Genomic DNA, 20,963 nt, shown 5'->3' with positions numbered 1-20,963 from the left:
TTTTCTCTTCTTCTTCTGGTACCCCTATAATTCGAATGTTGGCACGTTTAATGTTGTCCCAGAGGTCCCTGAGACTATCCTCAGTTCTTTTCATTCTTTTTTCTTTATCCTGCTCTGTAGTAGTTATTTCCACCATTTTATCTTCCAGGTCACTTATCCTTTCTTCTGCCTCAGTTATTCTACTATTGATCCCATCTAGAGTATTTTTAATTTCATTTATTGTGTTTTTCATCATTGCTTGGTTCCTCTTTAGTTCTTCTACATCCTTGTTAAATGTTTCTTGCATTTTGTCTATTCTGTTTCCAAGATTTTGGATCATCCTTACTATCATTATTCTGAATTCTTTTTCAGGTAGACTGCCTATTTCCTCTTCATTTGTTAAGTCCAGTGTGTTTTGAGCCTGCTCCTTCATCTGCTGTGTGTTTTTCTGTCGTCGCATTTTGCCTATCTTACTGTGTTTGGGGTCTCCTTTTCACAGGCTGCAGGTTCGTAGTTCCCGTTGTTTTTGGTATCTGTCCCCAGCGGCTAAGGTTGGTTCAGTGGGTTGTGTAGGCTTCCTGGTGGAGGGAACTAGTGCCTGAGTTCTGGTGGATGAGGCTAGATCTTGTCTTTCTGGTGGGCACGTCCACGTCTGGTGGTGTATTTTGTGGTGTCTGTGGCCTTATTATGATTTTAGGCAGCCTCTCTGCCAATGGATGGGGTTGTGTTCCTGTCTAGCTAGTTGTTTGGCATAGGATGTCCAGCACTGTAGCTTGCTGGTCGTTGGGTGAAGCTGGGTCTTGATGTTGAGATGGAGATCTCTGGGAGATTTTTGCCGTTTGGTATTACGTGGAGCTGGGAGGTCTCTTGTGGACCAGTGTTCTGAAGTTGGCTCTCCCACCTCAGAGGCACGGCCCTGATGCCTGGCTGGAGCACCAAGAGCCTTTCGTCCACACGGCTCAGAGTAAAAGGGAGAAAAAATAGAAAGAAAGAAAGAAAGAGGCTATAATATAGTGAAGTAAAATAAAGCTATTGTAAAGCAAAGCTATACAGACAAAATCTCACCCAGAAGCATATACATATACACTCACAAAAAAAAGGAAAAGGGGAAAAATTAATATCTCCTGCTCCCAGAGTCCCCCTCCTGAATTTGGGATGATTCGTTGTCTGTTCAGGTATTCAGCAGATGCAGGCACATCAAGTTGTTTGTGGAGCTTTAATCCGCTGCTTCTGAGGCTGCTGGGAGAGATTTCCCCTTCTCTTCCCTGTTCGCACAGCTCCCGGGGTTCAGCTTTGGATTTGGACCCGCCTCTGCGTGTAGGTCGCCTGAGGGCGTCTGTTCCCCGCCCAGACAGGACGGGGTTAAAGGAGCAGCTGCTTCGGGGGCTCTGGCTCACCCAGGCCGCGGGGAGGGAGCGGTACAGAGGAGGCGGGGCGAGCCTGCGGCGGCCGAGGCCGGCGTGACGTTGCACCAGCTCGAGGCGCGCAGTGCGTTCTCCTGGTGATGTTGTCCCCGGATCCCGGGACCCTGGCAGTGGCGGGCTGCACAGGCTCCCGGGAGGGGAGGTGCGGAGAGTGACCTGTGCTCACACACAGGCTTTTTGGAGGCAGCAGCAGCAGCCCCAGCGTCTCACGCCCGTCTCTGGGGTCCGCGCTGATCGCCGTGGCTTGCGCCCTTCTCTGGAGTTCGTTTAGGCGGCGCTCTGAATCCCCTCTCCTTGCGCGCAGCGAAACAAAGAGGCAAGAAAAAGTCTCTTGCCTCTTCGGCAGCTGCAGACCTTTTCCCGGTCTCCCTCCCGGCTAGCTGTGGTACGCCAACCCCTTCAGGCTGTGTTCACGCCGCCAGCCCCAGTCCTCTCCCTGCGATCCGACCGCAGCCCGAGCCTCAGCTCCCAGCCCTGCCCGCCCCGGCGGGGGAGCAGACAAGCCTCTCGGGCTGGTGAGCGCCGCTCGGCGCCGAGCCTCTGTGCGGGAGTCTCTCCGATTTTCCCTCTGCGCCCCTGTTGCTGTGGGATCCGCGCTGATAGCCGCGGCTCGCGCCCTTCTCTGGAGTTCGTTTAGGCGGCGCTCTGAATCCCCTCTCCTTGCCCGCCTCGAAACAAAGAGGCAAGAAAAAGTCTCTTGCCTCTTCGGCAGCTGCAGACTTTTTCCCCGGACTCCCTCCCGGCTAGCTGTGGTGCGCTAACCCCTTCAGGCTGTGTTCACGCTGCCAGCCCCAGTCCTCTCCCTGCGATCCGACCGAAGCCCGAGCCTCAGCTCCCAGCCCCGCCCGCCCCGGCGGCTAAGCAGACAAGCCTCTCGGGCTGGTGAGTGCTGCTCGGCGCCGAGCCTCTGTGCGGGAACCTCTCCGCTTTGCCCTCCGCACCTCTGTGGCTGCGCTCTCCTCCGTGGCTCTGAAGCTTCCCCCCTCCGCCCCCCGCAGTCTCCGCCCGCGAAGGGGCTCCTAGTGCGTGGAAACCTTTCCTCCTTCACGGCTCCCTCCCACTGGTGCAGGTGCCGTCCCTATTCTTTTGTCTCTGTTATTTCTTTTTTCTTTTGCCCTACCCAAGTACGGGGGGAGTTTCTTGCCTTTTTGGAGGTCGGACGTTTTCTGCCAGCGTTCAGTGGGTGTACTGTAGGAGCAGTTCCACGTGTAGGTGTATTTCTCTACAGCTATTCTTTTTTAAACAGGATCTGATTAATGTTCAAGCATTGATCCTTATGTCTTTTTAGACTCCTCCAACCTAAAACTGTCCCCTGACCTTCTCTTTTTGTTCTTACTAACACTGAATCCTCTGATAAGTCTAGATTAGTTTTCTGTTTTCTTTGGAACATCTCACGTTCTGAATTTGTGGACCATTTCTGGGTAGATCCTGCTCAAACATTTCTGGCAAGAAAATCCCATGGCTTATGTTGAGAACGTCCCAGTGTGTTATGTCAGGAGGCATTGGATGCCAGGCCATCCCACTGTCGGGAATGCCACGCTTGACTACTTGGTTAAGAGGGTGACTGTTATATCTCTCAATTATAAAGGCTTATTTTCCATTTTCTGATTAGTGGATCGACAAAAGAGTGATACTTTGAGGACTTTTGACCTTCCAACCAGTTATGTTAGGATTCACTGATGATCTCTGCTTTCATGCATTATTACATGGAGAGTAAATGGTGATTTTCTATCATCCCTTCAATATTTAATAGCTGTCATTAAAAGAAGAAAGATTTTTGACTGACCTTCAAGTCAAAGTCACTCAAACAAACAATTTTATTATATATATTTTTTCAGAATCAAATTATTTACTTCTCTTAGTTCCATAACTTAGATAAGATATGAGCAAATTGGTTATTTGAAAATGTTCAGGCTTATTTTAGTGATAGTTCTTATTCGTGACTATCAGTTAGATTTCCGATCTCCAGAATATAATAATGAGTTCATTAAAACTATAATAGTAACCCAGTTAAAGTGATACCAGAATTCAGTGCTGTGGGATTGAATGGTGTATACCTTTTGCTGATATGTAATAATAGTAAGTCCCCTACATAGGAACGAGTTCCATTCTGAGAGAGCGTTCGTAAGTTCCTAGATACCCAACTAACACAATCGGCTATGTAGTATTGTACTGTAATAGGTTTATAATACTTTTCACACAAAATAACACAGAAAAAACAAACACAAAAAACATTTTTAATCTTACAGTACAGTACCTTGAAAAGTACAGTAGTACAGTACAACAGCTAGCATACAGGGACTGGCATCGAGTGAACAGGCAAGAAGAGTTACTGACTGGAGGAGGGAGAGGAGGTGGGAGATGGCAGAGCTGAAGGATTGTTAGCAATAGGAGACGGAGGGCAAGCTGCAATTTCACTCACACCTGACATTGATGGCACAGGTTCTGGTTCCTTGCTGGGTTCAATTCTATCTACCACCTTGAAAAAAACGATCCAATGATGTTTGGGTAGTAGCTCTTTTTTTCTCGTCATGGATGACATGGTAGCACTGGATTGCATTCTGAACGGCTGCTGCAACCTTCATGTAACGTTCTACGTTCAGGTCCTGTCCCTCACAAACTAACAGTGCCTTCTCAAATAAAGAAAATCCCCTTGCCATTTCCTGCTATGTGAATCTCTTCGGTTCTTCAGTTACTTCTCCTTTCTCTTGTCTCTCTTCGTCCTTTCTCTGGGTCTCCAGTTTCACCAGGTCTTCATTAGTAAGCTCCTCGTGTTGCACAGCAAGGAGTTCGATGAAGTCGTCCTCTTGCAGATCTAGCTCTGGCTTCTCGCTGAGGGTCACTAAGTTGCTGAAGACCTCTTTGGACTCCTCATCCACCTTCTTAAACCCATGAAAATCATGAACAAACTGCGGGCAAAGTTTCTTCCAAACCCCATTCATGGTGACGGCCGTAACCTCACGCCAAGCAGTCAATGTTTTTTGTGGCCTTGTAGATGTTATAGTCCTTCCAAAATTGTCGCAAGGTTGTTCCTGATTCGTCAGTCACCTTTACTGCCTGACTAAAAGTGTAACGTAAATAATATTTCTTGAAAGTGGCTGTAACTCCCTGGTCCATAAGTTGGATGAGGGACATAGTACTTGGTGGCAGCTGCACTACTTTGATGTTCGGATGAAAGTCGTTCATGAATGGGGGGTGGTCTGGAGCATTATCGAGCAGCAAAAGAATGTTGAATGGGACGTCCTTCTCCAAACAATATTTCTCTACCTCCGGGATAAAGTGGTGGAAAAACCAATCCTGGAAAATGGCCTGTGTAACCCGGGCTTTGGGGTTACTCTTCCACACAACAGGAAGAGAGCCCTTGGCTATGTTTTTAAGGGCTCTTGGGTTCTCTGAATGATAAACTAAGGGAGGCTTCAGCTTCATGTCGCCGGAAGCATTGCCACCAGACAACAGAGTTAGCCTATCCTTTGCTGCTCTATAGCCTGCCATCGACTTTTCCTCCTTACTGATGTAACTTTGGTCTGGCATCCTCTTCCAGTACAATCCTCTCTCATCCACAATAAGAACATGCTTGGGTGAATACGTGCCTTCATCAATAATTTCTCAAAGCGTTTCAGGAAATTCCCAGGCAGCTACCGTATCTGCACTCGCTGCCTCGCCACTTACTTTTACGTTGTGAAGCTTGGCTGTAGCCTTGAACTGATGAAACCAGCCATGGCTGGCCTTAAAAGGTGCGCCCTTTGATTCCTCACCGTGTTTCTTCTTCAATTCTTCATAAAGGCTTTTGGCTTCCTCTTGAATCAGCATTAAGCTTAGTGGGACTCGACACTGATACTGATCCTGCATCCACACCCTGAGAACTTTCTCCATCTCCATCATTTTTCCACGCTTCTTCGATATTATTGTCGACATCATTGGCACATGAGATCTTTCACATATTCCATGATCTTGTCCGTGTTCTTAGAATCGTGCTGATGGTTGAACGATTCATGTTATAAGAATGAGCGACATCTACCATCTTTTTGCCTCGCTCCACTCTCTCTATTATTTTCACTTTTGTTTCCATCGTTATCACTTGGCACTTCTTAGCAGTACCAGCTACATCACCGCTGCTTTCATGCTTGCTTCCGGACATCCTGGGCTTGAAATAAAGATACTGTACTACTGTACTCTATACAGTACTGTACCGTAAAGTACACAAAAGCACAACCACTTGTAGAGGATGCACACGTGTGACCATGTTTTCCAGACACGTGAACTAACTTATGTGATTGGACATGCAAATGCATGTTTGCATCTTTGAAAGTTTGCAACTTGAAGGTTCGTATGTAGGGGACTTCCTGTATCTGCATTATGTATTCCAAATTTCAATATATTGATTTGCAAATACGAGCATCTGGGGGTCTGCTATTTTTCAGGTATGCGACATTACAGTCTGTTTTTGTGGAACAGCATATACAGTGTTAAGCGCTTCATGTATATTATATCAGGAACTAATATATCTGGCACATAATAGATCTAATAAATGTTATTTCTCTTCTTCATTCCCTCTCTAACATTCCCAGTCACATCACATTTTTTAAAAAAAAGTTTCTTTTTTGAAGACTAACAGTTCTAAGTCTATTTTAGAAAATAATGTTGGAAGATAAGATGGCATTTTGTCTGTTGTGCTCGTCTTAATTATTTGAAAACATAATGCTTATATTAGGGTAAATTTGTTAACTCTTTTTGTGTGCATATGTGAAAATGTAATGGGTACACATGCTAATGTTATCACCTGACAGAGGTAGGCTACGTGGTTAACATACTTGCCCTTAATCCAGGTCAAGGGTGATAGTGAAAGATCAACCCAGTCTGGAGGGGCCTTGGTCTCTCTTTGGTCCACTAACAGAGCTTGTCTAGTAACCTGTGTTGGAGCAAAGGCAGATGTTTCAGGAGGCCCCAGGGCTACGAATGTCTTAGGTCACATCAAACCTTCCTGGTGTCACTTTTATATTAATATTGCTGAAAGTACCCAACTAAAATAGCTTCCTACAGCAAAGTTAATTTGCTGTCATCAAGTAGAGCATGTCATAATGATGACAGTTATTATCCTTTAATAGTTACTAGTTGTATATCCCACCTGTAGGAGATCTAATGGTTGTAGCTAGTTTATTTTATTTATTTTGATATACTTTATTCATTTTATCAGTTTAGCAAATTTAAACATGCTTGATTCATAAGTTTATAGCATGCCAACAATAGCAAAATAATTGGTTCACTAAATGTTTTGCCTTTTTAAGCTGCCTCATGTCTCCCAAGTTTCTATGCACAGTGATCCATAAATATAATCCATGGAAATTAAAAGATATAATACTTATTTATAGATGAATTAGTATAGTAAAAACCAATATTAGTAAATTATACCTCTATCATATAATTTTCATGACTTTAGGAGAGAGAAAATAAAATTGTGCCACAGAAAGATTTGCATGTACTGAGATAACTTTATACTACTTTTTTCTTCTTTATACCTAGAGAATGGGATATTATAGAAACTGAGGAGCATTATAAGAGCCGATGGAGATCTATTAGGATTCTGTATCTTACTATGTTTCTTAGCAGTGTAGGTAAGTATTAGAAATTATACATAATTTTAAAAATTTAGATAAAATATCATATTTTAATGTCATTTAATTAAAAATTTATTTTTTATTGTGGTAAAAACCACATAACATAAAATGTACCATCTGAACCATTTCTAAGATCAGAGGTGTTAAATATCTCTACATGGTTGTATAACCAATCTCCAGAACTTTTTTATCTTGCAAAATTAAAACTCTATACCCATTAAACAACAACTCATTTCCCCTTCCCTCAGCCACCGTTAACCGTCATTTTGCTTTCTGTTTCTATGAACTTGACTACTCTAGATAGTTCATATAAATGAAATCATACAGTATTTTTAATTTTGTGACTAGTTTATTTCATTTAGCGTGATGTCCTCAAGGTTCATCCATGTTGTAGCATGTGTCAGAATTTCCTTCCTTTTTAAGGCTGAATAATAGTCTGTTGTATAAATTCTAGGAGAGGGAAAACTTTTCGTTTACTTTCTTAGGTTTTATAGCTAAGAAAGTAAAGGAAAGGTTTTTAATTTGGGGCCTGCAAATTAAACTGACAAAAGGCAGATCAGGGGCTTCCCTGGTGGCGCAGTGGTTGAGAATCTGCCTGCCAATGCAGGGGACACGGGGTCGAGCCCTGGTCTGGGAAGATCCCACATGCCGCAGAGCAGCTGGACCTGTGAGCCATAATTACTGAGCCTGCGCGTCTGGAGCCTGTGCTCCGCAACAAGAGAGGCCGTGACAGTGAGAGGCCTGCGCACCGCGATGAAGAGTGGCCCCCGCTCACCGCAACTAGGGAAAGCCCTCGCACAGAAACGAAGACCCAACACAGCTAAAAATAAAATAAATAAATTTATTTTTAAAAAAAAAGGCAGATCAACAGGAGAAAAGCATAAAAATTTATTTGATGTTAATATTTTTATGTGACATACGGGGCTTCATAGAAAAGTGAAAACCCCAAAGAAAGGGTTAGACTCAGCGACTTATATACTATTTTAACAAAGGTCTCTAATTGTGGAGAGGTGACTAGACAAAGAAAAGGGGTTGGCTTTCTAGGAATGGTAAATTGTGGGAAAGTGAGTAGGAAATACATGGGGGAAACTAATGGGGGATGAGGGTTATTTGAGTAAGGTTTGTTTGTGCAGACTCATCTCAGCATTCGTGCTCCATCTCCAGTGATAAGAATGTTTTCTTCTTCCTGGTACTGGAAGAGCACATTTCTCAGGGGAAATTCATGCCCAGTTTTTAGGCAGAAAGGGGGAAGACAGAAAGCCCTTCTGTGTCTGCTGTTTGTTAGTTGCCTTCAGCTCAAAATAATCAATATGCCAAAGCAGCATATTTTGGGGTAGCATGTTCTGATCCCCTTCAGTATATACCACATTTTGTTTATCCATTTATCTGTTGATGAACATTTGGGTTGATTCCATATCTTGTTTCTTACAAATAGCTGCTGTGAACATGGGTGTGCAAATATCTCTTTAACATCCTGCTTTCAGTTCTTTTGGGTATATATCCAGAAGTGGAATTGCTATATCATATGATAATTCTATTTTTAATTTTTTGAGGAACTGCTATACTTTTTTCCATAGCTGCTGCTGCATTTTACATTCCCATCAACAGTCAGGGTTCAAATTTTTCCACATCCTCACCAACTCTTATTTTATGTTTATTTGACATTAGTCATTCTAATGGGGTAGTAGCTCATTGTGATTTTGATTTGTATCTCCTTGATGATTACTCACGTTAGGCATCTTTTCACGTGCATATTGACTATCTGTATATCTTCTTTGGAGACATGTCTGTTCAAGTCCTTTGCCCATTTTTTAAATAAGGTTGTTTTTTGTTGTTGTTGAGTTGTAGGAGTTCTTTATATATTCTGAATATTAATCCCTGATCAGATATATGATTTGCAAATATTTTCAACCATTCCGTGACTCTTTTTTTCACTCTGCTGATTGTGCCCTTTGATTCACAGAAGTTTTAAATTTTGATGTAGTTTAATGTATTTGCTTTTTTCTTTTGTTGCCTGTGAACCTCATTTAGCTTTTATATTGACACATACCAATAGTAAAGTCCAAGAATATTAATCTGTATAGCTTGATTATTTTAACCTATTAACATTATTTCTGAAAATATATTTACTGAAAAAGTTAACCTTTATGAGGAAAAAAATTTTAATATTAAGAACTGTAATTATGTTAAAAATGGTAAGGAATGAAAATATATAGGAATTCTCAATACTGTGATAGTTTATAAAGGAATGTTTTAGGGAATCAGTTTTTTTCCAGGCGTGGACTCTAAGTCTGTAGGTAATAATTTTACAAATGGTTTCTTTCCCTGACATGGATTTAGTGAAGGTCATTTGACTAAGTTGTTTTCCATACCCTTTCTCTTTATCCCAGGTCACCCTCTTCTTCTCTCTCTCTTGCCAGTCTTCTTTATGATTCAACATTGAGTAAAAATAGATTTTAAATAAAGCTAAAACTAAAGAAAAGTACAAAATAAAGGATATTTTGAACAGTTTTTTGGATTGTATATCTATTATTATGCTTTCCACAAATATCAGGAAAAAATGTTGATTCAAATTGGCTTGAACAGTAATTTGTATTTTCTTATAAGATATCCATAGTGGGACAACTCCAGGTGAAGTTCACTGGCTCTGCTTCTGTATAAGTTTTTTTGGTTTTGCTCTCTTCTGCATATTGCCTTCATTCTTAGGCTATAGGAGGGATGCGGCAGCAGTTCCACGTGTCACATCCTTCCACAGTAATTTTTATTGATTGAAAGGGACTTATTTTTTAAACCTCCAAAGAGATGAGGGGTCCTTTCTTGGAGGTCCCAAAGTAGACCTCCCCTTATTTCTCACTGGTCAGAATTGGGTTACCTGTTAATTTCTAAACCCATCATCAGCTGGGATAGTGAGATCTAATCAGGATCTACCCTCTGGAATTTGGGGTGGACACAGTGTCCTCTAAAGCCTGTGGCTTTGTGGAGGAGTGATGGATACCTCAATACAACCAGGATTCTATCAGAGAGGAGGAAGGGGGCAAATGAATGTTGTTTAGGTAACAATCTCTACAACAGATTGTTTTTTTATTTAAAGCACTTCTAATTTTTGTACTCACTTATCTAAAATATAAGTAATAATTTCAAATTTAACAGCAAAAAATTTTTTAACTTTAGATTTTAATTGGCATGTGAAACATTTTACCTGTTTACAAGTTTCTTGATTGTGAGATAGTAGTCTTATTTTCGAACATTAATTGATTCTTTTCATCAAGTCAATGTGTTAATTCAAAATACACTAAGATGAAACTAATAATTAAATTATTTTTTAAAACAGACTTTTAAAAAGGAATGTAGTACTGATACTGCTACAACATAGATGAACCTTGAAAGCATTATGCAAAGAAAGAAGCCAGACACAAAAGACCACATATTATGTGATTCTATTCATATGAAAGTCCAGAATAGGAAAATCTATAGAGACAGAAAGTAGATTAGTGGTTGCTTAGGGCTGTTGGGGAAATGATAGAGGATAGCAGAGTATAGCTAAAGGGTCCAGGGTTTCTTTTTTTTTTTTTTTTTTTTAAGTTATACAATTTTTATTTATTTATTTATTTATTTATTTATTTATTTATTTATTTATGGCTGTGTTGGGTCTTAGTTTCTGTGCGAGGGCTTTCTCTAGTTGCGGCAAGTGGGGGCCACTCTTCATCGCGGTGCGCGGGCCTCTCACTATCGCGGCCTCTCCTGTTGCGGAGCACAGGCTCCAGACGCGCAGGCTCAGCAATTGTGGCTCACGGGCCTAGTTGCTCCGCGGCACGTGGGATCTTCCCAGACCAGGGCTCGAACCCGTGTCCCCTGCATTGGCAGGCAGACTCTCAACCACTGCGCCACCAGGGAAGCCCCCAGGGTTTCTTTTTGGGGTGACTAAAATTTTTTAAAATTGACTGTAGTCATGGTTGCACATATCTGGCACGCTAAGAACCATTGAATTGTACACTTTAAATGGGTGAATTCATTGTGAATTATATCTTAATAGAGCTGTTTTTTTTTTAAATAGCCTTGATAGAATTGTGATTGGATGTGCCTAATATTTAAAATCGACAAATAACATTGGAGTTTATCATTACAGTTCTCAAGCAATCAAAGCTAGCAGAGATAATTTTCTTTTAAGGTATGCCCATCTTGAGAAATTCTGGTTCTTTATAGCCACTGCCCCCTTTAAAGATCATTTTCCTTCTTCTTAATCCTCCCTACAGTGAATTATCTCTCCCAAACAACACAGATTAGAAGTCTAGGAATTCCTCTGTAACAAAGTAGCCTTACCGCCATTCATTTCTGCTATAAAAACTTAACAAAGCTCTCAATAATTTTCTTTTCTTTTTTCTTTTTTAAATAAATAAATTTATTTATTTATTTTTGGCTGCGTTGGGTCTTCGTTGCTGTGCGTGGGCTTTCTCTAGTTGCGGTGCGTGGGCTTTCTCTAGGTGCAGTGAGCAGGGGCCACTCTTCGTTGCAGTGCATGGGCTTCTCATTGCAGTGGCTTCTTTTGTTGCAGAGCACGGGCTCTAGGTGCACAGGCTTCAGTAGTTGTGGCACGCGGGCTCAGTAGTTGTGGCTCGTGGGGTGTAGAGCGCAGGCTCAGTAGTTGTGGCGCACGGGCTTAGTTGCTCCACATCACGTGGGATCTTCCCAGACCAGGACTCGAACCTGTGTCCCCTGCGTTGGCAGGCGGATTCTTAACCACTGCGCCACCAGGGAAGTTCCAGTAATTTTCATTTACAGTAAAGACACGTGAATAAGGAGAAATAGGCCCTCTGCTTTTATTATGTTAATTATGGTGAGGGACTATAATTATATATATGTTTTCCAGCCTTTAATATTTATTTTCCTTCTGATAAATAAAACCCCATTGCTTAATAAATTAGACATTTGTTGTCATAAATTTGTAAATTCAGAATGATGTTTTAAAATCCATGCTATAGTTCAAAAATTTGTATCTATAGTGATGAAATTATTATTAAGTATAAATAACAGAATTTGCCTCTTCACAGGATTTTCTATTGTGATAATGTCAATATGGCCATATCTCCAAAAGGTTTGTGCACTTTATTCGTCTCTTATGTGGCTGTAGTAGTAATAACTCCTATGTAGTTAAGAGTTTTCTAGAGAGTCTCTTTGGTATTCTGATTTAATCTTTACTAAAATAACTTGAGATAATAATTCTTCAAAAGAGGCTTATAAGTAAGGTGACCGTATGCTTTATTGTGCAAACCAGAGCACTCTTGAAGTGAAAAGAGTGCTTTAGCAGGAAAATAGGATTATATCCAATCGCAGGCAAATGTAGATGTATGGTCACCTGCTTATTAGCCACTTTCCCATCCCATCCATACCCCTTCCCTAATAAAAAGGAAACTAAGCTAGACATAGTTTGAATTCCTAAAATGTATAAATGATATTGCTATGGGATAATTTCATGCTTGCTGATAGAATTAATTTGGGTTGTCAGGGGACATTGTGAAAAGAATAGACAATATATGTATTTTGATGCTGTGGTTACTACATGGGAAGGAGGGAGTGACAAGAAGATGCAAGTTTGGTGGGTACTCTGACATCAGTTGATCATCAGTTGATGATCAAGTCCTGTCAATTCTACCTTTTTAAAAAATATATTTGACATATAACTGTCAGTTCTGTCTTAAAATTCCAGTAATGAATTTATTAAAAATCAGTAGTTAAGTTGGAGACATAATTAATCTATAATAATATTTCAGTTAAGGTTCTTGAAGGAGTTCCTCTGTGCTTCCTAACTCCTCTTCACTCCTTAACCTGGTACAATCTGATTAACTCCTCTGCTACCCTGCAACTGCTCTTGATGAGGTCTCCAATGACTTAATCGCTCACCAAATAGTAGATACTTTTCAGTCCTTACTTTAGGTGACATTTGGGTAGTGTTTGACATTGTTGTCCTCTCTTTGCTTCTTGAAACTCTCTCTTAGCTTCCATGACATTACTCTTAACTCTTTATTCTTAAATTATTTTGTGTATTTTTCTCTATCAACTTGCCCCTTATATTTTGGTTTTCTCCAGAGGAGAGTGTGTGTGTGTGTGTGTGTGTGTGTGTGTGTGTGTGTGTGTGTGTTTCAGCTTAGATCCTGAGCCTTGGCCAATATTAGATCTATAGCCAGTAATTTATTATATCATGTACTTGGATGAACCTAAGGTCCTCAGATCTTTACACTTTTTCCTCCTTTTTTTTCTGGAGTGCTTTCCTTCCCTCCATCTCTCCTTTCCTCTGCCATTCCCTTCCTCCCTTCTTCTCCACTAGTTTTTATTAATTCTTCAAGGCTTTGCTCCAATGTCACCTCCTCTGAAAAGCCTTTTCTTACTGTCCCTCACCCCAGTTTGCATTAGAAGGTTTTCCTATGTGCTTCCATATCCCTTTATCATTAATACTTATCACTGAGTGTTGTAACAGTGTGTTACAGAGAGTTTACCTAACTTCTCTACAAGATTGTTAGAATGGTTGGATGGCTTCAACAAAAATAGTAGACACATTTGATGAATATTTAGGGTTTAAAAATTATACCTATTATATAAGAAATTTATTGACATCTTATATTTCATTTTAGATTTTTTAGTTTTTACAATTTTTAACTTAAAAATGCTATTTTGTTATGCTATCTTTTAAAAGAAATATAGGAAAAAAATACACATTTTACTTTTTAGTGATTTAGTGCCACGTTTTCACTGCCATTTTAAAAATTAATTTAAACTAATTAAAAATTTATTTTACATGAAATCATTACTCATGACACTAAAAATTCTTTCCATACTGGCAGAATTATTAGAATTGGAACAGAATATTTAACAATTCTGGAGCAATATCTTCTGTGCTAAAATATGTATTTCCATGTATCAAAACTCTTGATTTCTATGGTCCCTGTATCTAGTTTGTTTAACCTCAAAATTCTCAAAAGAAAGGTATTTACAAAATTAGGTCTACTCAGCATAATAAGTTGAATTTTGAAAAGGTACACTCCTTTCTCCAGATATTTGCAATCTCTTCAAAGGTAAATTTATTGAGAGCACACGAACATATCACTAGTTATTTGGCAATACAAGTATAACATTTTCACCAAAAACCTTGTGAGTTAATTTTCTCAAGTTATTTCATAATAATATTGATAGCTCATTGTGTGCCAGGCACAATACTAAATCTTTCATCTAAATCATCTTTTGATCTTCATAACAACTCTGTGAGGTGGTCATTATCACTCCTGTTTAACAGATAAAGAAACTCAAGCTAGAGAAGTTAGGTAGCTTGCCCAAGATTCACACAGCTAGAAAATGGCAGAATCAAGCCTATCTGAAACCAAAATCTGACTCTACAGTGCTATGTTACCCACTGCCTTAAGATTTTTCATTCTTTTTTAAAAATTTTATTTGTTTATTTATTTTATTGAAGTATAGTTGATTTACAATGTTTTAGGTATATAGCAAAGTGATTCAGTTATACACACACACACACACACACACACACACACACATATTCTTTTTCAGATTCGTTTCCATTATAGGTTTTTACAAGCTACTGAATATAGTTCCCTGTGCTATACAGTAGGTCCTTGCTGTTTATCAAAATTTTCATTTTTAATTTAAGCCTACTATCTCTTTTACAATAATATGTTACCAAATATCACTTAGCTTAAAAGTCATCTGTGAGAAAGATAAAAAGCTAGGCCAAAACCACCCCTCTAAAACCCCCAAACAATAAGTTATCTGTCTGAAAGGAATTTGGCACTGCTGTGAATCTCTGACTTGTGCTTCTGGCCCTGGCTGATAGACAGCTATCAGCCCAGTGATTCCGTAGCCTGTGTTGCCCAGAGTTGTGATTGATTTCCAGGAAAACTCATATTCTTAAACCCAGATTTTGAATTGGAATGATAGGTTATCTATAGGCCCATGGATATAGTGGGACTACTCATGCATGTTACAATAAAATATAATAATAAAACTGACATATCAGTAAAAACAAAATACTAAGAAATATTAATTTTTTATGTATAGGTAACATTCATTTAGTGCATACTATAGGCAGACATGACCCTAGGCACTATACATGTCTTGGCTTAAATAATTCTCATAACAACTCTGTGAAGTTACCCTCATTTGACAGATAAAGAATTAAAGCATGCTGGTTTTTTTCCTCAGCTACTCAAAAATGCAGGATTTTTCAGAATCAAATAAGTAGAACCTGGTTTGGAAACTCCCTGATGGCAAGAACTGTGTTTATTCAATTTGTATTCATATTGCCTCGCTCAGGTTTTGTCGCAGAGAACGCCTTAATGACTGTTAATTGGCTGAATAAGCAATAATCTATAAGTAAATAGTTGAGGAGGCTTGGAACACATCTCAGCTCCCATAGCAAAGCATTAAGATTTCTAGAACTTTGACTTTGTCAGTATTATTAACATGTTTAGAGAAGAATGTTTCGAAATTCAGTACTACGCACTGTGGGCTTTTTTTTTTTAAAAAAGAAGAGACGGATCTAACTTTTACTGAAGTGTGCAAAACCAAACAAGTTTACAGATAATTACCATACAATATGAGTGGGTAAGAGTCTAAGAGCACGATGTGTGAGTGTGTGTGCGTGTTCACAGGGGAGAGAGAGCTAGAGGGAGAGGGAGAGAGGCAGAGAGAGACAGAGAAGGAGTGGGGGCCGGGGGAGAGAGAGACATACACACAGACTGACACAGACAGACAGACATGGGGGTTAGGGAGGTGTTGCTGACCCAGACTAAAGAGATCCTGGAAGATCTCCCAAAAGCAGTTATATCTGAGCTGAGTTTGGAAGGCCTACAGAAACTGGTCACCAGAGGAGCAGTCAGGGCCAGGGAGTAGGAGTTTGGAAAGGCATTCCTGATGGAAGGGGCAGTAGAGGAACCTGTGCAAAGGCCTGGAAGCAAAGAGCTTGACTCATTTTGGAAACTTCAAAAAGTTCTGTATGGCTGGAAGTTAGAACTGGGGGGAGGGAGCACGCAGAGAGATGAAGTTAGAGAGGAAAGACAGTGGCCAGCTTGTGAGCTAGTTTTACATAATAAGTAGTTTAGATTTTATCCTGAAACAATATGATAGAGATCATTAGAGGTGGCCAGAGGACTGGAAACAACATGCTGTTATTACTATAAGAGAGAGAGAAACACACAGGAGCACAGATAACAGTTCAATTACTGAACTGATACCTTCTGTTGTAGTATAGAACCTGTATCTTCCAAACCATTTTACTTTCCTGTTAAAATTCTAGCAGAATTCTAGAAGATTCCAGTTTTCCAGTCATTGTAAAGAATAGTATCCAATAAAAATAGCAAATGTTAAAATTGTTAGAGCCATCTTCAAGAGTCAGCTCACTTCTGTCCATGAAACGGACACTTGACTATTATGATCAATTGATATCCTGAGAAGACACTTTTATCCTTTTGCTTTCAAACCACTAGACATTTAATATTAAATTGTTTTCATTGCTTTTTTGAAAATTAATTTTTAAATTTATATGACATGAAGTCATTATACTTATTCACTCTTATTTCTCATCCCACACAAACAGAAATGTACCCAAATATCTTCATTTTAAGCTTTTAAAAAATATCTTTGGAAAAGAAAAGGCCATGGTTTTCCTTATTAAGTTGTCCTACCACTTAACCTATATATGTTTAAACTTATGTCCTAAAATTTAATGGCTCTTATTTTTCCGAATTATTATATAACCTACCATATTTTTAAAAATCCAATCTGTTGATTTATTCCATAGTCCCTTTTGTAAGCTAAAATTTTGTTTTCTGAAAGTATTTTCTGAGTTGTAATCATTTGGTTTTTCCCTCAGTATTAATGATATATAAATCCTCTTTGGTAGAATCCTGGATTGTCTATGTTGAAAGGAAGAATTAGTAGTAGGTTTAATGAGAGAAATTTTATTATTGTCTTTAAGCATTTGATTATTGTGCCCAGTTAAAAAAAATAGATTCACAGTGCTAATGGTTGTTTAGTTTATAGAGTAGCGTAAGGTAAATAATTATATTTACTTTACAAGAATTAAAGAATGGCATATTATTTTTATGATGTTATTGTTAGGTATATAATGTGATTTTTTTTAACAAGATTTTTATGACAGAATTTCTGTAATTGTTCTAAAAGATGAAGTTTCTTAAACATTTTTCCTTGTGTATAGTGAATTGCTAACACATTTAATTGTAATGTCAGAAGTTTGAATTCCTTACTGTAAGTAATGGTGTTATAAAACTTATGTGTTAGAATTATTGTTTTTATTTTTTTAATAAGAAATGTTACATGGTCAGAAAAAATGTATTTAGATTTTTAACTTTACTTTTCTCAGATAACAATTCTTAAAGCATTGTACTTTTTTCTGCAGATTGATCAGACTGCCGATGCAAGTTTTTTGGGCTGGGTAATTGCTTCTTTTAGCCTTGGCCAAATGGTAGCTTCACCTATATTTGGTTTGTGGTCTAACTATCGACCAAGAAAAGAACCTCTTACAGTTTCCATTTTCATTTCGGTGGCAGCCAACTGCCTCTATGCATATGTCCAGGTTCCAGCTTCTCATAATAAATACTACATGTTGGTTGCTCGTGGATTGGTGGGATTTGGAGCAGGTAATATGCATGCATGTATATTTTTGGTTGTGTTGGACTCACATTCATCCTGACATTTATGGCCTTCTCTCACCTAGGGTCACCTCTTCTCAATCTCCTATACGACATTCAACATACAGATGTCTCATTGCAAATATCTTTCCTATCATTTTGCCTTTGCTCATGATGTTCCCATAACCTATAGCTTCTCTCTTCTGTTCCCATGATTCTTCATCCTTCAAGATTCAGTTCAAGTTCCACCTCTTCCATGAAGCTTTCTTAGGCTACACTACCGCTTCTCCAACATGTCTCTGGCATTTGCTTATATACTGTTTTGCACTGTTTTCATCCCTTATCACCAACTAGCTAGTAAACTTAGTGTAATTAGAGATAATTTATGACTTTTGAAAATATTCTCTAGCCCCTAGCAGAGTCTCTTCAACATAAATGCTAAGCAAATTTTTTTGACTTAAATTTTTAGGATTTCTTTTTATAAACATGCAGAGTGTGTAGCATATTTCTTTTAAAATAGTGTAGCAATTAGTAGTACTCCATTCACTCAATGCTTTCTCGGTATTTAATGATGAAAAAAGTTTAAGTTTCCTGTATGCCATTTTTTCATTCATTCACATCTTTAACTGTGTTTTCATTTTACTAAAAGTAATATTTTCCATTAATTGATACATTTGTTCACTATACATGCCTTGTATAATCATAAAGAGGAAGCAGTAACTATGTTGTAGGTTAATATTTCTTCTTCTGTATAGAGCCAGAAGTTGAATTAAGTTGAATTAACTTAATTAATTAAGTTGAATTTTTATAAACTGGAGAATATTTTCTTTTACTTTGTATTATTGTGTCTTTTCTTAGGAAATGTAGCTGTTATTAGATCATATATTGCTGGTGCTACCTCTCTTCAGGAAAGAACAAGTTCCATGGCAAACACAAGTGCATGTCAAGCATTAGGTTTTATTCTAGGTCCAGGTAGGTGTTCTTCACTTATCATTACTTGGATTTGAATTGGGAAAACTTCTGAGGTTCAAATGTTAGATGCAATTCAAGTATAAAACCTCATGGCTGAAGGCAAAGGGAGGGAAACTGGTATTTTTTGATCTAGCAGTGAGGCTAGGCTCTTTATATGTGTTAACTCATGTTCCCTAAATTAAATGTTATTAGTCCCACTGTACAGATTAACACAAAGGCATAGAGAATCTAAGTAAATTATCCAGGATCACCTTGTTAGTAAATGGGAAATATGAGATTCAAACCTCACTGTCTGATTCCAAAGTATACATTCTGTCAGATAATCATTTAGCTTAACATCTCAGCAAGAGTTTGCTTTTTTTTTTCCTGTTTATGAGAAACAAAATTCTTTTAATTGAAGGATTTGAGGAAAGTTATAGGAGGTTTTTTCCCCTTTTGCCTTTTGCCCATACCTTTAAGACTTTTCTAAGGTTGAAGAAAATGAAAGAGTTTAAAAAAGATTTACTAGTCTCTTCTTCTTTCCAAGCTTTCATACTTTAATGAATATAAAAATATATTAATGAGGTTTAATATTTCCCTAAGGCCAATTAATTTTCTGCTAAATGAGTAGAGAAATTAATTTTTTATGCCTAGCATAACTTTGAAAAGCCATATAACTGGCCCATGCTTTTAATCTTGCAGTTATAAATAGCATCAATTTGAATCCAACTCAGTTTACTTCATCATTAACACCCCAACCTCCAGTTTCCATTACTTCCATTACTTCGCTTCAACAGAAGAAAGCCTAATTCATCATTCACCAAAATCTAGTATTTTAGTTCAGTGTTCTGGAATAAAATATAAGCAGAAATCTAGAACAATTGAACCTATTGCCTTATTATATACATGAGGGCATAGTCTGGGTCTTTTTAAACTTACCACTCTACCCTCAGTTTCTAGCACAGTACCTGGTGTAGGCTTAGGTTCTCAGTAAATATTTTGGCCATCTAAAAAGCATTTTAAAGATTATTCACGGGGCTTCCCTGGTGGTGCAGTGGTTAAGAATCTGCCTGCCAATGCAGGGGACACGGGTTTGAGCCCTGGTCTGGGAAGATCCCACATGCTGCAGAGCAACTAAGCCCGTGTGCCACAACTACTGAAGCCCATGCACCTAGAGCCTGCGAGCCACAACTACTGAAGCCTGCGCCCCTGGAGCCCGTGCTCCTCAACAAGAGAAGCCACCTCAATGAGAAGCCCGCGCTCGCCTCAACTAGAGAAAGCCCGCGCGCAGCAATGAAGACCCAACGCAGCAAAAAATAAATAAATAAGTAAATAAAATTTAAAAAAAAAGATTATTCACTAAAACATTTTGTATTAAAGATGAGTAAATGTAGGCCTGAAAAGATTAGATGACTTTTCCAATAATAACCACATCAATAAGCACAAACATTTATTGACTGCTTACTATATACTAGATGCTGTTCTAAGTGCTTTAGGTGCAGTATTTTACTTAATCCTCACCCTAAGGTTGCATGTAAAGTCCTGGCAGAACCAGATATAGAATCTAAATCAGGAGAGCAAACCAATACTTACCCAATCTGATTTTTGCCACAGATCCAAATTGAAAATGATATTAAATATATATAATTTAAGTACCATATACACAGTAATATTTTAAAATATTGAGTTAAAATGTGACAGTTTCTTATAATGAAATTGATTAAACTTTAATAATTTACTTATGGAAGAAATTATATAATTTAAATTTTGTACAGAGATGTATTTTAAAAAAAGAAAATACTGACAAGTTATGTTAGGTATAATCCCTTGTGAATGCCTGTACATCAGTGCTTCTCACCCATTTTTTATGTTATTGTCCCCCTAAGGAGGCTTTTTAGGCATTTCTTTCCTAATCACTCCATCCCATGAAATTTTAATACCACAGATCTATATTGTATGTGTTTTATGTACTATATGCATATCTGTGCTTTATACAGAAAAAGAGTAAATGTTTTGCCTCTCCCCACCAAGAACCAATTTTCTTGCCCCTGTTGAGATGTCTGATGCAGATGGATGATTCCATACATTACTTCCAATTCTATGGTAAATATTTCTCACATTTATTTTAGCCTGTGCCTCCCATATAATAATTAATCTGTATACATTTTATTTTAATAAGTTTTTCAGACTTGTTTTGCACTCATTGGAGAAAAGGGCGTGACATGGGATACCATTAAGCTGCAGATAAACATGTACACAGCACCAGTTTTACTTGGCGCCTTCCTGGGAATTTTAAATATTATTCTGATTCTTACTGTATTAAGGTAATTAGATAGAAA

The 20,963-nt window shown here is 38.5% G+C and overlaps 1 protein-coding gene across 2 annotated transcripts in view; it reads left to right on the top strand.

Annotated features, from left to right (window-relative positions):
• Positions 1-20,963, top strand: part of MFSD8 (major facilitator superfamily domain containing 8) — a 48,593-nt gene that overhangs the window by 9,526 nt on the left and 18,104 nt on the right. Inside the window, exons 2-7 of one of the 2 annotated variants that reach the window (XM_057547227.1) lie at positions 6,924-7,015; positions 11,145-11,186; positions 12,067-12,110; positions 17,442-17,682; positions 18,532-18,645; positions 20,804-20,948. In XM_057547227.1, the coding sequence (XP_057403210.1) occupies positions 12,084-12,110; positions 17,442-17,682; positions 18,532-18,645; positions 20,804-20,948 (527 nt within the window). In that variant the 5' untranslated portion in view covers positions 6,924-7,015; positions 11,145-11,186; positions 12,067-12,083. The remainder of the gene's footprint in view (positions 1-6,923; positions 7,016-11,144; positions 11,187-12,066; positions 12,111-17,441; positions 17,683-18,531; positions 18,646-20,803; positions 20,949-20,963) is intronic. The other variant, XM_007172371.2, reaches the window with a different exon arrangement.

This window comes from Balaenoptera acutorostrata, chromosome 5 (assembly GCF_949987535.1).
Source record: "Balaenoptera acutorostrata chromosome 5, mBalAcu1.1, whole genome shotgun sequence".
Taxonomy (NCBI): domain Eukaryota; kingdom Metazoa; phylum Chordata; class Mammalia; order Artiodactyla; family Balaenopteridae; genus Balaenoptera; species Balaenoptera acutorostrata.
Note: the sequence above shows the minus strand (reverse complement) of the source record. Positions and strands in the feature narration are given on the sequence as shown.